The sequence below is a fragment of the Hemitrygon akajei genome, unplaced genomic scaffold (assembly GCF_048418815.1).
Source record: "Hemitrygon akajei unplaced genomic scaffold, sHemAka1.3 Scf000057, whole genome shotgun sequence".
In the NCBI taxonomy this organism is placed as follows: domain Eukaryota; kingdom Metazoa; phylum Chordata; class Chondrichthyes; order Myliobatiformes; family Dasyatidae; genus Hemitrygon; species Hemitrygon akajei.
The window spans coordinates 1,922,879-1,939,148 of NW_027331943.1; the positions used below are offsets into that span (position 1 = coordinate 1,922,879).

Consider the following 16,270-nt stretch of genomic DNA (forward strand, 5'->3'; position numbering starts at 1 on the left):
CTGTGAGACCCCACACATCCCTGGAAGGGCCCTGACACACTGTGAGAACCCACACAACCCTGACAGGGTCCTTGACTCACTGTGAAACCCCACAAATCCCTGCTAGTATCCTGACATGCTGAGATCCCGCACACTCCTGACAGGCCCTTCAAATTCTGTGAAATCTGGACACACTTTGCAGAGTCCTAACATACTTTTACACGTCCTTTCAAAAGATTGTATTCAGCAGTAGTGTAGCTTGCCTTCCCCTAATTCAGAGTCTCTATACTCGGGGCATCGATATCGCTTTCCATAACTGAGACAGATTGTCTCTGTGTCCAGAATACTCTCCCACTGACACTTGTCCAGCTACATTATCTCCTGCCTCGTCGGGTCAACGGAAGATACAGGTTAGGCTAATAATCCTTATTGCATGGGTGGTGGTCCAGGTGAGTGAACATGATGTGATGGTTGGGACTGAAGTGGGTAGTTCATTGAATAGAGTGTTGTGGGTCATGTAGTTGGACCTTGAGAGTGGATCAGCACATTGGAAGTGTGATGTTGTTGCCTTTATGAAGACTTGATTGAGAGAGACAAAATTGGCAGATCAATATTCCAGAGTTACAATATTTCAGATAGAGAGGGGAGGTAATACATTTGAGGAGGTTTATTTGCTGCCCTGGGGAATTTCACAGCTGCGCTCAGAGAGGACATACTGGGGAGTGCAAGTACTGAGGCAATATGGGGAGAGCACAACAATAAGATCGATACAGTCACTGATGGGTTTTTACTAAAACCCTCCCAGTAGTCATCATGAGATTGAGGAACTAATATGTAGGCAAATTCTGGAAAGATGCAAAAATAGCAAGTTTGTTGTAGTGGGTAATTTTAACTTTCCCTGTGTTGCTGATGACCTTTCATTCTCTGTCCCGTGTTTCCTACCTGCAAGAATATTTTAGGAATCTCTGATGGTGGGATGAGTTCTGGGAATAATGTGTGGGATGTGTGAACTGGAAGTGAGGCCAGACTGCAGCTGGTATTTGAATGTAAGCCGACAAGTTGCTGAGGTTTCAGTGCTGGAACCTTTGGGAGCAGTGAACACTTCTCAGATGGTTATGAATAAGGAGAAGTCTGCAGCTTATGCTGTGCCGCACATGTAATTATTTTAGAAATTAAAAGTCCCTATTGTTTCTGCCTCCACCACAATCGCCGGCAGATTATTCCACGCCCTCACCACTCTCTGCATAAAAAATCTTACCCCTAACAATCCCTCTGTACCTGCTTGCAAACACCTTAAAACTGTACCCTCCTGTGTTAGCCATTTCAGCCCAAGAAGAAAGTCTCTGACTATCCACACAATCAATGCCTCTCATCATTTTATATACCTCTATCAGGTCACCTCCCATCCTCCGTTGTTCCCAGGAGAAATGACCGAGTTCACTCAACCTATTCTCATAGGGCATGTTCCGCAATCCAGGCAATACTTGTAAATCTCCTCTGCGCCCTTTCTATAGTTTCCACATCCTTTCTGTAGTGAGGTGACCAGAACAGAAGACAATACTCCAAGTGGGGTCTGACCAGGGTCCATTATAGCTGCAACATTACCTCTCGGCTCCTAAACTCAATCCCAGGGTTTTGAACCACAGAGTCAACCTGCATAGCAGCTTTGAGTGTCCGCTGGACTCGGACCCCAAGGTCACTCAGATTCTCCACACTGCCAAGAGTGGGGTGTGCAGCATTGGGTGTGGGAAAGATAACTTGGCGGAAGGCAGATTCAGTGGCAAAGGGTTAGACTGGGAGCAGCTCTTGTTAGGCAAATCCCCAACGGGCATGATTAAATATCAGCTGAGCAGAATTTGGGTCCGGCGTGTTGCAAAGAGGATTAAAGCCAACGACGGCAATGCCTGTAGATCTTGATGGGAGATGTTGTAAATTTAATCTGAAAGGGAGAGATGAGTTTCATGATGCTGAAATGAGACAGTCAGTTGTGGAGAGTGAAGAGGCGTGCCAAAGAATGCATTGGGATACAGATCAGTTGCAGATGCGGATGGGGAAATATCAGGTGGAGTTTAATCCAGAGAAGTGCGTGTTCTTGCAATTCAGGAGATCAAATGTATGGAGAAGTATAGAGTAAAGGTCACGACCCTGACGTCATTAATGTCTACAGGGATCCTGATATCCATATCCATATCTTTGGAGGCAGGTGGGAGGAGTTTATGGGGACATCGTGCTAGCAGCAACTTTGTGGGCTGAAGGTCCCATACCTGTACTGTATTATGCAGGTCCTGTGACTGCTGAAATCCTGAACCACCTGCTATAGAAATTCCTCAGTCTCTGCTCTCTTCTTCAGCACCCGACCTGTAATCGGCATGGTTTTCAAACTTGTATTTAAAGTCACGGACCAGTAGCATCTCCCCTTTCTCCCCTTTTCATAGACGTTGTCTGACCTGTACTCACATCTACACTCCCGTCCTGTGCTGCAGAGGGCAGGCCAACATGCTGCATAACTGTGGCGGACTGGGAGGCTCTACAATGGGGAGTCAAAACTGCCCAACGCATCACCGGCATCCCCAGCCTACCTTCCATCGGGGACGTATATACAGAAAGGCTCTGGAAAAGGGTCAGCAGCATCAGGAAGGATCCCACCTATCCTGCCTATGGGCTGTTTGCCCCTCTCCCATGAGGGAGGAAGCTACGTAGCATCCACAGCAGGACCGCCAGACTCAAAATCAGTTACTTTCCTCAAGCAGTAAGACTGATCAACACCTCCAATGATTAAGCCACCCCTACACAACTAACAACGCCCACCCACCACCAGCACGATTTGAAAATTTTCTGTCACAACCACCTGAGGTCAGAGTGACTCCTGTATCGTATGTATTTATATTTATTGTGTTTTCCATTGCGTTCTTTATCTGAGTTATTTTGTGCTACATTACATCCGGAATAACAATTATTTCCTTATCTTTTACACTTGTGCATCTTCAATCTTGAATCTGTTGAGTATTTACAACACATACTCTTTCAGAGACACGAGACTGCAGATCTGCCGTCTCAAACCATTTTCCGGAGGAACTCAGTGAGCTGAGCAGTATCTGTGATGATGGGGTGGGGGGGGGGGGGAGGACTGTTTGCGTTTTGTGTCAAAATGCTGACTGTCTCAATCTCCTGAACAAGACATTGACATTTTCTCCCCCAACAACCCCCACCCACAGTGCACGTGCTACTCAATAAAACTACTTCTTTGTATTTTGAATCAGTGATGGTGGGTGGGAGGGGTAATCTGTGATTCCCCGACCTGTTCCTTTGACAGAATACCCACGATCCTTTTTTCCATCTCCATACGCCACATCAAACATCCGGCTTTCAAAGTTCTTCCACTGGAACAATGATAGCTCTGATAGTGGTGGGAGTTTATCCAGTACAGGACAGTCGGGGGTTAATAAACTACCAGGGAAATACTCACCTTCACAGCACAGTTAATGTGGAAATGTGAAGATCTGGTGTTTATCAAGTCCAGGCCTCTCTGTCCAGTCAGGGGACTGTTAATCACATTTACTTCAATGTACGAACATCCATTGATGAATTCAATCAAGGCAATAGCTTTGAGCTAACTCTTGTGTACTTAAATACTGAGTTCTGAGTTGAGCCATTTAACATTTTGACTATGTTCCTGTTCCCATGGAAGACGTTCAACAGAAACACAAGGAGACTCTGCGGGCACAAACTGAAAGACTGAGAGTGAACACGATCCTGATGAGGGAGAAGGTGAAGGTTTTCCAGCTGGTTGATCGATACGCTGAGCTCACGGTCATTTCTACTGTTCGAGACCGGAGACTGGTGGAACATGAGCTGCTGGCAAGAGGCAGAGACCATGGCATTTGGACAGAAAAACATCTCCGCAGAGAGCTGGAAAAAATCCGGACTGATCAGTTGTTCCAAAGCAGCTTTTCCCGGAGTAACTCCAAATCTGGGAGGTCGGCAACAGTGGCCGGAGTCCCGGGGATCGGGAAAACAACAATGGTACAAAAGATTGTTTATGACTGGGCCACAGGGAAAATATACCAACAGTTCCAGTTTGTCTTCAGTTTCAAATTCCGGGATTTAAACTCCATTAACTGCAGGATAAACATGAGGGAACTGATTCTGGATCAATATCCTTACTTTGGGAATATTCTGAGAGAGGTCTGGAAGAACCCAGAGGGATTGCTGTTTATATTCGATGGTTTGGATGAATTCAAGCACACAATCGATTTTGCCGACAGTCGGAGAGATACAGAACCCAAGCACCAGTGCCCAGATCCCGAGTGGTGGTGTGAAGTGTCTGACATTGTGTACAGTTTAATCCAGGGCAAACTGCTCCCAGGGTGTTCAGTGCTGTTGACCACCCGCCCTACTGCGTTACATTTATTGGAAAAGGCAGAGATCGATATCTGGGCTGAAATCCTGGGATTTGTTGGTGAGGAAAGGAAGGAATATTTCCTCAGACATTTTAAAGAACAGACGGTGGCAGAAGCTGTTTTCAAACACGTGAAGGAGAACGAGATCCTGTACACCATGAGCTACAACCCCTCCTACTGCTGGATCCTCGCTCTGGCACTGGGCCCCTTCTTCACACAAAGAGTCAGGGACCCGCAGCGAGTTCCCAAGACCATCACCCAACTGTACTCCTACTATATTTACAACATCCTGAAAAACCACGGCCGTGAGATTGAGAACCCCCGTGATGTGTTTCTCAGGGTTGGTCAGATGGCCTTCAGAGGAGTGTCCGAGAAGAAGATTGTGTTTACAGCTGGAGATTTGATCAAGTACAATCTGCAGCCTTCCCAGTTCCTGTCCGGGTTCCTGATGGAGCTTTTGGAGAGAGAGGATTCTGCCCGGAGTGTGGTGTACACATTCCCACACCTCACCATCCAAGAGTTTGTAGCTGCAGTCGCACAATTCCTGAATCCACATCCCGGGGATATCCTGAAATTCCTCACTGAAACCCAGAACACGACAGATGGGCGATTTGAGGTATTTCTCCGTTTTGTTGCTGGACTCTCCAACCCAATGACAGCTCGGGGTCTGGAGGAGTTTCTGGGTCCATTTCCTCATGAAACAACCTGCCGGGTGATTGACTGGGTGAAGGAGGAGGTTAAACGCCAGAGTGGAAACACGGAGAGTGAAGCTGGTAAAAGGAGCCTCCTGAACACATTGCACTACCTGTTTGAGTCTCAGAATCGTGGACTGGTTCAGGCTGCACTGGAATCTTTGGAAATACTTTCATTCAGTGGAATGACACTGACCCCGATTGACTGTGCGGTCCTATCTCATGCCATCGGACTCTGTGATACAATAAAACAGCTCGACCTGGAGAAATGCTGCATTCAGAGTGAAGGAATCCAGCGGCTGGGACCCGGGCTGCACAAGTGCCAGGACTTGAGGTACCTGATTTATCTCCCATTCTGAAGTGTGAAACTGTTCCATTGCGTTGTTTCAATGTAACTGTATTTGGGTAAAACTGTAGTAAATCAGATTGTGAAGAATTTTGACAAATGCCCAGGGGTTTGGTCAGTAATTTCCCAAGGACGGGAGGGTTCTGTGGTTCCTTGTGAAGGGATGTTGGAGACTTCATCAGATCAGTGAACAACGGCCATTGGTTTAATGGTGGTAAATCACAGGAATGGCCGTGTTTCTCACTGCCTGTGACACGTCCATTGACAATGTTCCTTCTCAGTCACTGATGCCCAAACCAACACTGACTGCAATAGGTGGGTCAGAGATTCACACTCCCTTCCGATGGACAAAAGGCCATCAGCAGACTGTCCAAACTTTACAACCCCTTCCTGGTGAGGGACGGGAGACCAGCACCGGACTGTCCCAGCTTTACAATGCCTTCCTGGTGAGGGACAAGAGAAAGTTAGTGGACTGTCCCAGTGAGAGTGAGAGAATTCCCTCTGTGAGATTGTCCTCCCTCTGCCCTTCCCCATGTGTGACTATCACCAGCAGTCCACCTGTGTCAATGTGGGCACTACCCCGCCCCCAAATGGTTATGTCCTCTATAATGGTTATGTCCTAATTCAGACATTACGCTCACAAGCGATCTACCTCAGCATCCGATCCTCCTTCGGATCTCTCTTCCTTACTACCTATTTCCTGTGGGATCTCTCTTCCCCATCCTCTTCCTCCTGTGGGTTCTCTCTTACCCATCCCGCTTCCTCCTGCAGGTTCAGTCTTCCTATCCGTTTTCCTCAGGTGATCTCTTCTACAATGTCTTATCGACATTCCCCACTCACAATTCATTCTCACTGTGAGACTTTCTCCCACAGGAACACTCTTCTGATCATCTGGGAATGAGACAGAATATATGGAGTTTATAGGTTCACACCGACAGACTAAATTACCGACATTCGCTGAATACACTGGAGCTGGTCAGTGAAGGACATTGACAGTGATGGAAACTCCAATCAGTGATTTACTGAAGGGTTTAATGTTTCCTGAAATATCCGAGTGAGAGAAATTCCCCCAGACCCACGGTTGGAAACACTTTGTTCATCAATTTGTCTGTTTGTGTTTAGACTTGGGGAGAATAAACTGGGAGATTCAGGTATGAAACTGGTGTCTGCGGCTCTGAGGAACCCAGAGAGTAAAATACAGAAACTGTGGTAAGTACCAGACTGTGGGAGATTGTGTTTACAGTCACTGGGTGTCTGACACTGAACATTAATGTGATCCGTAATTGTGTTACTGATAAACTCTGGGAACATGTACTGTCTCCTGTCTCTCTGCGTCCTTCACCCTCTCTCTCTCTCTCTCATCTCCAGGCTGGGGGATGTCGGTCTCACAGATTCTGCTGTCGTGGATCTCGCTTCCCCTCTAAGTAAAATATCATCACTAACAGAGCTGGACCTGGGTAGTAATAAACTGGGAGATTCAGGAGTGAAACTGGTGTCTGCGGCTCTGAGAAAACCGGAGTGTAAAATACAGACACTGGTGTAAGTACCAGACTGTGGGAGATTGTGTTTACAGTCACTGGGTGTCTGACACTGAACATTAATGTGATCAGTAATTGTGTTACTGATAAACACTGGGGATTTGTACCGTCTCCTGTCTCTCTGTGTCCTTCACTCTCACTCTCTCTCATCTCCAGGCTGGACAATGTCAGTCTCACAGAATCTGGTGCCGCGGATCTCGTCTCCGCTCTCAGTACAAATCGATCGCTGATGGAACTGGACCTGAGTGATAATAAACTGGCAGATTCCGGAGTCAGACTGGTGTCTGCTGCTCTGAGGAACCTGGAGTGTAAAATACAGAAACTGCGGTAAGTACCAGACTGTGGGAGATTGTGTTTACAGTCACTGGGTGTCTGACACTGAACATTAATTTGATCAGTAATTGTGTTACTGATAAACACTGGGGATTTGTACCATTTCCTGTCTCTCTGTGTCCTTCACCCTCACTCTCTGTCATCTCCAGGCTGGACAATGTCAGTCTCACAGATTCTGGTGCCGAGGATCTTGTCTCCGCTCTCAGTGCCAAACCATCACTGACGGGGCTGAGCCTGAGATTAAACTCTCTGACAGACCGATTTGTACCCGCTCTCCGCCACCTCATACTGACCCTCCCTAGCCTGGAGTGGATCGGGTGAGTGCTTGTATTAATGTTCAGTGTGATAAAATATCAGCGGACCCGTGGGTTTTCTGGTGATATTTGGCTGTACGTGTTTTTGAATCATTTACCCCAGTCCCCTGTTACTGACACTGTTGTGTAATCTGTTTATTTCATCTGTATTCTCCCATCTGTTTCAGACTGTATGGGAATTGCTTCAGTGAGACTGGGGAGAAGGAACTGAGATCTCTGCGGGAACCCAGACCCAGACTGATAGTGTCCCTGTGAACATCTGTATGTGTGAACATCCCCGCCCGCGGGATGGGGACATTTTAGCCAATTTCTCACCCTCCTCTTTAACTCCCGCCCTTACCTTTCAAGGCCACACGCCAGGTTTAATTCTCAACTGTTCTAACGGAACCGGCTCCAGTGACGTGTTTCCGCCTGCTGTCCGGCGGCGCAGCTTCCTCCGGATGTTCAGGTTGAAGACTCTCCGCCACGTGAGACCCCGAACTACATAGACAGGAAGAGCCCGTGGTCCAGGTCTCAGTCTGGGACACCGGTGACCCGGGGTGGGATTATGCCGGGAGAGAATCCCTTTGCTCCCTTTGCTGAGGACGGTGCGTTCAGGAGTCTGGCCGATATAATGATGTTAAATTGACAAATCCCTCGGCAGTGACACTGGATCTGCAGCGATCCCGGACATGGCCCTGAAGTGTGATTTTATAATCATCGGTTCCCCGATGCAGAGTGACGGTGAGAAACGGGACTGATTATTCAACCGGTCACTCGTTGTCGCCGGTCAGTTAATTGTGTGTGACTGTGAGTGAGTCGGGAGCAGCTTATTTATTCCCGCACGTCAGCAGCTCACACATTGTTTAATTTACATTTGCCATGATGAAATCAATAAACCGCTGTAACTTCCTCTCTTGGTGTCGGCCTCGAGTTTTATTTGAGGTTTCTGCTGCCCCCCGCACCCTGTGCACTGCAACAGTGGGTCGGAGCTCCTCACACTGACACAGTAGCGTCTCAGCTCCAGGCTGAGGGAGGTCGGACCGACAGAGTCTGGGTGCCCAGGATCTCATCTCCAACCAACCCCTTTCCTGGCTAACAGACCACCTCCTGCCCCCCGCAGACAATTATAATGGACAGTAGTATCAGACATGATTCCACTGGTTTAAAAAGGAGAGAAAGTTTTCAACGGTCACTTAAATCGAAGCAAGAGGCGGAGAGGGAAGAGGTGAAAGAAGCTCAGAGAGAAGCTGTTTTTTTAACTGATCAGGACAAAGAGGCTAGACTGCGCAGATGCGTGGTGTAGAGCGCCAAAGGTTTAAAAGAAAGACCGTCATATACATCGGACATTATTGGAGTGGACTGAGGCAGAGTGGGACGGCTTTGGCTCAATCAGGCTTCGGCGAGAATAGGCAAAGGCGAGGTTGAACGGGACACGACTGCGCAAACGCATGAAAGTCGGCGAGGAAATTTAAAAAGCGAGCTTCACTCCAGGTGAGGTAAGGCAGGGTAAGCTCCTATAATTAATCTAATTAGCTTAGGAGTAGGTATGAAAGGTATGTATTATGAAAGGAACCTGGCGATTAATATCAAAGAAGCTACTAAGAGTTTTTTTTAGTATATAAAGCTTATAAGAGAGTTGAGGGTAGATATAGGAATAATAGAAAATGACGCCGGAGATATTGTAATCAGAGGCCAAGTGGAAGACATCTGCAGTATACCCAACATTTAAGAATGCCAGGGAAGCGGATTATGTGCCGTGAAAATTACGACTGAGCAAGTACTCAGGAAGTTTAATAGCCTGAATAGTTTGAGGGTGATGCAATGCACCCTTCGGTTCTGTGTGACCGTTGCAGAAGGAAGAGCAGGAGCGAAAAGCTCGTGAGATAATTGGCAGGGACAAATAAAAGGACGTGTAACTGAAGAGGAGCGGCCAGTGGTGTGAGTGGCTCAGGGTAGGAGTGGAGCTTTGAGGCTTCGGCTCTAGAGGCTTCGGCGAGCAGAGGCTGAGGACGAGTTTGCTCCCAGTGAGGTAAGGGCGGGTAAGTTCCGTTAATTAATTTAATTAACTTTGGAGTAGGTAATGGAGGCAGCAGTTAGGGCAGTTAGGTGCTCCGTTTGAAGTATGTGGGAAGTCAGGGCGAGCACATTTGTCACTGATGACTACACCTGCAAAAGGTGCATCCAGCTGCAGCTCCTGACAAACCGTGATGAACTTCGGATCATTCGGAAAGCAGAGTGAGAAATAGACAGGAGTTTCAGGGAGATAGTCACCCCTAGGAGTCAGGAGACAGTTAGATAGGTGACTGTCAGGAGAGGGAAGGGGAATAGATAGGAGGAGCAGAGCATCCATGTGGCCTTTCCCTTCAACAATAAGTATACCGTTTTGGATACTGTTGGTGGGGACAACCTACCAGGGACAAGTTGCAGTGGTTGCGTCTCTAGCACTGAGACTGGACCCTCAGCTCAGAAGGGAAGGAGGGAAAAAAGGAGAGTAGTAGTGATAGGTGATTCGATAGTTAGCGGAACAGATAAGAGTTTCTGTGGAAGAGATCGAGAATCACGGATGGTCTGTTGCCTCCCTGGTGCCAGGGTCTACGATATCTCGGATCGAGTTCTCAGTATTCTCAAGAGGGAGGGTGAGTAGCTGGATGTCGTTGTCCGTGTAGGGATCCAATGAGGTGGGTAGGAAGAGTGAGGAGATCCTGAAAGGTGAGTTTAGGGAGCTAGGTGCCAAGTTAAAGGATAGGACCTCCAGGATAGCGATCTCAGGATTGCTACCAGTGCCACGTGCAGGCGGGTTTAGAAATAGTAAGATAGTGCAGATCAACACGTGGCTAAAGACATGCTGCAGGGTTTCAGATTTATAGATAATTGGGCAGTTTTCCAGGGAAGCTGGGAACTGTTCTGGTGGGACGGTTTACATCTGAACTGGAAGGGGACAAATATTCTTGCAGGTAAGTTTGCTAGAGAGGCTCCAGTGGATTTAAACAAGATACGGGTGGGGGGGGGGGGGGGGAATCAGATTGTAGGAACAGATGTATGGTAGAAGTACGAAAAAGAAGATACTAAAGTTCTTTGTGCTGTTAGAGATAAACAGAGAGGAAGAGGTGGAGAATTTCTTAAATAAATTTATTTTAATGCTAGGAGCATTGTAAGAAAGGTGGATGAGCTTAGAGCATGGATTCATACTTGAAAATATGATGTTGTAGCTATTAGAGAAACATGGTTGCAGGAGGGGAGTGATTGGCAACTAAATATTCCTGGATTTCGTTGCTTCTGGTGTGATGGAATCAGAGGGGCAAGAGGGGGAGATGTTGCGTTGCTTGTCAGAGAAAATATTACAGCGGTGTTCTGGCAGAATAGATTAGAGTGCTCGTCTAGGGAGGCTATTTGGGGGGAATTGAGGAATGGGAAAGGTGTAGTAACACTAATAAGAGTGTATTATAGACCACCTAATGGCGAGCGAGAATTGGAGGAGCAAATTTGCAAGGAGATAGCAGATACTTGTAGTAAGAACAGGGTTGTGATTGTGGGAGATGCTAATTTTTCACACATAAACTGGGAAGCCCATACTGCAAAAGGGATGGATGGTTTGGAGTTTGTAAAATGTGTGCAGGGTAGTTTTTTTTACAGCAATACATGGAGGTACCGACTAGAGAAGGGGCAGTGTTGGATCTTCTGTTAGGGAATGAAATAGATCAGGTGACGGAGGTATGTGTTGGGGAACACTTCGGGTCCAGTGATCACAATGTCATTAGTTTCAATATAATTATGGAGAAGGACAGGACTGGACATAGTGTTGAGATTTTTGATTGGAGAAAGGCTAACTTTGAGGAGATGCGAAAGGATTAACAAGGAGTGAATTGGGGCAATTTGTTTTATGGGAAGGATGTAATACAGAAATGGAGACCATTTAAAGGTGAAATTTTGAGGGTACAGAATCTTTATGTTCCTGTTAGGTTGAAAGGAAAGGTTAAAATTTTGAGAGAGCCATGGTTTTCAAGGGATATTGGAAACTTGGTTCGGAAAAAGAGAGATATCTACAATAAATATAGGCAGTATGGAGTAAATGAGGTGCTCGAGGAATATAAAGAAACGAAGAAGAAATTTACGAAAGAAATTAGAAAAGCTGAAATAAGATACGAGGTTGCATTGGCAAGTAAGGTGAAAATAAATCCGAATGGTTTCTACATTTATATTAATAGCAAACGGATAGTGAGGGATAAAAGTGGTCCCTTAGAGAATTAGAGTGGACAGCTATGTGTGGAGCCGAAAGAGATGGGGGAGATTTTGAACAATTTCTTTTCTTCGGTATTCACTGAGGAGAAGGATATTGAATTGTGTAAGGTTAGGGAAACAAGTAGGGAAGTTATGGAAGCTATGACGATTAAAGAGGAGGAAGTACTGGCGCTTTTAAGGAATATAAAAGTGGATAAATCTCCGAGTCCTGACAGGATATTCCCTAGGACCGTGACGGAAGTTAGAGTAGAAATAGCAGGAGGTCTGACAGAAATATTTCAAATGTCATTAAAAACGGGGATGGTGCCGGAGGATTGGCGTATTTCTCATGCTGTTCCAATGTTTTAAAAGGGTTCTAAGAGTAATCCTAGCAATTATAGGCCTGTGAGTTTGAAGTCAGTGATGGGTAAATTAATGAAATGTATTCTTAGAGATGGTATATATAATTATATGGATAGTCAGGGTCTGATTAGGAACAGACAGCATGGATTTGTGTGTGGAAGGTCATGTTTGACAAATCTTATTGAATTTTTTAAAGAGGTTAGGAGAAAAGTTGACGAGGGGAAAGCAGTGGATGTTGTCTATATGGACTTCAGTAAGGCCTTCGACAAGATTCCGCACGGAAGATTAGTTAGGAAGGTTCAATAGTTAAGTATTAATATTGAAGTAATAAAATTGATTCAACAGTGGCTGGATGGGAGATGCCAGAGAGTAGTGGTGGATAACTGTTTGTCAGGTTGGAGGCAGGTGACTAATGGTGTGCCTCAGGGATCTCTACTGGGTCCAATGTTGTTTGGTCTATACATTAATGATCTGGATGATGTGGTGTTAAATTGGATTAGTAAGTATGCAGATGATACTAAGGTAGGTAACGTTGTGGATAATGAAGTAGGTTTTCAAAGCTTCCAGAGAGATTTACGCCAGTTAGAAGAGTGGGCTGAGCGATAGCAGATGGAGTTTAATGCTGTTAAGTGCGAGGTGCTACATTTTGGTAGGAATAATCCAAATAGGAGATACATGGTAAATGGTAGGCCATTGAAGAATGCAGTAGAACAGAATGACCTAGGAATAATGGTGCATAGTTCACTAAAGGTGGAATCTCATGTGGATAGGATGTTGAAGAAATCTTTTGGAATGTTGGCCTTTATAAATCAGAGTATTGAGTATAGGAGTTGGGTTATAATGTTAAAATCGTACAAGGCATTGGTAAGGCCGAATTTGGAGTGTTGTGTGCATTTCTGGTCACCGAATTATAGGAAAGATATCAACAAAATAGAGAGAGCACAGAGAAGATTTACTAGAATGTTACCTGGGGTTCAGCACCTAAGTTACAGGGAAAGGTTGAACAAGTTAGGTCTTTATGCTTTGGAGTGTAGAAGGCTGAGGGGGGCTTGATAGAGGTATTTAAAATTATGAGGGTGATAGACAGTTGATGTGAATAGGCTTTTTTCCATTCAGAGTAGGGGAGATTCAAACAAGAGGACATGAGTTGAGAGTTAGGGAGCAAAAGTTTAATGGTAACACGAGGGGGAATGTCATTAATCAGGGAATGGTAGCTCTGTGGAACGAGCTACCAGTAGAAGTGGTAGAGGCAGGCTCGGTAATGTCATTTAAGATAAATTTGTATAGGTACATGGACAGGAAAGGAATGGAGGGTTATGGTCTGACTGCGGGTCAGTGGGCATAGGTTCCCGGTGCCGAGGATGGCTTTAATTTGGCTTCCATCCATCCGTAACGACACCTGAGTGCGTGGTCCCTCTAGCCTTCAGGAATAGGGCCTATTCCTTTCGGGACTTCCTTGGTACATTGCTGGGAACGTGGTCCCCCAGAGACCCCAAGCCGTTCCCCCACTGGGCCTCCTCTAAGTTTCCCGACATCTCTCGGATCAACTAAACTACTGAGGGAGGAGCTGATCTCCTTGACAGATCCCCTTATACTGCAAGCAATTTATTTGCCCCCGTAGCCAAAAGGGATATCCTAAAAACTTTCCACCAATCTCCTGCCACGGATATGGTAAGCCCCCCCCCCCCCTCCAGTCGAAACAAACGCATTTTCCCACACTTTCCCAGAACTGGCAGCTGTCACTTCGAGATAATTGCGCCCGACAGTTCTAACAACGCTACCAGCCCGCCTACTCAAACTTTCAACCAATCCCTGTCGCTTTCCCTCAGCCAAGCACTGCCACTCACCCAACAACTGAGAGGACCGCTCCGCCCACGCCTCCGCCCCTTTAGGGCTGGACATTATTCGCACAACCGGGCGGAACCCACCATAGTTGGAACATACTGACCAGTCCTTCCTCGTTCTCTTAACAGCATGGACAACCCATGGTACCACCACCATTTCGTCAACGCTAGTTGGAACTGGAACAACGCCCTCCGGGGCACCAACAGCCACCTCACCCAACACACATGCAGATATAACCAGCAATTTCACACCCACAAAGGCACACCAGCTCTTCGCCGCAGGTATAATTTAAAGAGGGTAATCACACAGCTTCAACAGAAATCAATCCCCGACGAGCCCCCACAATGTAATCCCCTGGGTCGCCTCAGGCTCGCTCAGCTCGTTCTCGTCTAGGGGGAGCAGCGTTCGGCCCCACAAATCTGGGTAATCTGCTTGTATGGATGCAGTGTGATGTCCCCGCCTCGCCAAAGAACAAACAGGACACCATATGCGATTAAATGATTACAATTTATAAAGATTACTATAACTGATTAATAACCATACAGTTTATATGAAGGAAAGGAAAATAACGAAAAGGCGCCAAGCTTATCAAAGTCCAAACCACTTCGTGCGCAACCGTTGGAGCTCAATTATTGAAGTCTTCTGGCCACCATTCGATCCTCTCCGAACTCCTCGACTCGCAGCTCAGGACCATCCGAAGTGGTCAACCAAGCACATCTAGCTTCATCTCCTCTCCTCGGGGTACCTCCTGGCCTTGAACCCCCGCTTGGGGTCCGTTCCTCGCACAGTTTACAGCATCGCGTCCTCTCTCTCTCACCCCCTCGCGCCGATCTCCCCAAAAGCCCGCCAACAATAGCTTACAGACTCAGAAGAAAGAACAACATTAATCCCAATTGGTTTACAAAGGAATACAATTCTCGTTATCAGTAAAATTTAACCCAAACAAGCTTGCAGCACTCTCTCGCAACAAAGAAGCTTTCCTGCTTTTAGCAAAACAAAGAAGCCATTTTGATTAACATACACAATAACAAAGAGAAAGAAGAAACCCCGTTTTACAATTCTATAATTTTGTTAGCAATCATCGATATGCAATCATTTATCACTGACAGTGGCCATTTCAAGCGTTTCGCTTCGCGGCTTTGTCTGTACAGGTGTTATTCCCCGGCTCCGGGATGAACTAATTTCCTATCAGTCTGTACTTCAGTAGCAGTGTTCTCCTCTTACCAGGGATCTGACCCGGCAGCGCCGACGTCTTTACAGAACACAACCACCTCGCTAATTTAATTGATACCGCAGGATGTACGTTCTTCCTGTTCAAGGATAATCCCGTTATATCTGTATTTTTTGGGCTTTGAAGAGTCAGGGCGATAGTTTTCAAAACGTAGCTTTGAATTGAGCAGAAAATATGTTGAATGTTTTCAATTGTCTGCCACTCGTGAACAAGGGACATTTTGTCTAAAACCTGCTTTTAATTGAATTGCATTGACACCGCGTTCTCTGAGAGGCAGATCGTCAGAAACAGCCCGTGCACATTGAAAAAAAACCCTGAAGTTAGAGCTATAGCGAGCTTTTCGGAACTGGCATCAAAAGACTATGCATGCCGGTAAGGATCAGTCATTACTGAAAAGATTGCCAACGTAGGCGTGTGACGCATTTTGACACATTGCTCGTGCAGTCTTCTTCTTTTCTGCCTGCCTTTCCCTTCGATTCATAATGAAAGCGGAGAGCTGATATATAGGAGCGCCCAGAATATGTGAATGACGTGAATGGATTGAAAAATTGTCAGCAGAATTTCTGAAATGAAAGACAAACTTAGCTAATAAATATTGTGTGAGGGAGAACAGGGGTAGCAAAATGCACGCATGCTGAGCTCGTTGACTTCATTAACTTTGCCTCCAACTTTCACCCTGCCCTCAAATTTATCTGGTCAATTTCCGACACCTCCCTCCCCTTTCCTGATCTTTCTGTCTCCATCTCTGGAGACGGCATATCTACTGATATCTACTATAAGCCTACAGACTCTCACAGCTACCTGGACTATTATTCTTCCAACCCTGTCTCTTGCAAAAATGCTATCCCTTCTCACAATTCCTCCATCTCCGCCGCATCTGCTCTCCGGATGAGGCTTTTCATTCCAGGACGAAGGAGATGTCTTCCTTTTTTAAACAAAGGGGCTTCCCTTCATCCACCATCAACTCTGCTCTCAAACGCATTTCTCTCATTTACCGCACAATTGTCCTCACCCCATCCACCCGCCACC

At 46.3% G+C, this 16,270-nt stretch overlaps 2 protein-coding genes across 2 annotated transcripts in view; one reads left to right on the top strand and one right to left on the bottom strand.

The window, feature by feature from the left end:
• Window positions 1-16,270, bottom strand: part of LOC140721546 (NACHT, LRR and PYD domains-containing protein 3-like) — an 817,640-nt gene that overhangs the window by 75,150 nt on the left and 726,220 nt on the right. The gene's annotated exons all lie outside the window — the stretch shown is intronic.
• LOC140721550 (NACHT, LRR and PYD domains-containing protein 3-like) lies at window positions 3,225-8,649 on the top strand. Its single transcript, XM_073036374.1, has 6 exons — window positions 3,225-5,405; window positions 6,540-6,626; window positions 6,786-6,956; window positions 7,112-7,282; window positions 7,438-7,605; window positions 7,770-8,649. The coding sequence occupies exons 1-6, from the start codon at window positions 3,661-3,663 to the stop codon at window positions 7,855-7,857; spliced, it is 2,430 nt and encodes an 809-aa protein (XP_072892475.1). The 5' UTR covers window positions 3,225-3,660; the 3' UTR covers window positions 7,858-8,649.

Excerpts from the sequence above, each read along its gene's own strand:
- LOC140721550 (XM_073036374.1), top strand. The coding sequence starts at position 3,661 with ATGGAAGACGTTCAACAGAAACACAAGGAGACTCTGCGGGCACAAACT. Across the intron at positions 5,406-6,539 it reads CACAAGTGCCAGGACTTGAG|ACTTGGGGAGAATAAACTGG; the intron begins GTACCTGATTTA and ends GTTTGTGTTTAG. Across the intron at positions 6,957-7,111 it reads TGTAAAATACAGACACTGGT|GCTGGACAATGTCAGTCTCA; the intron begins GTAAGTACCAGA and ends TCTCATCTCCAG.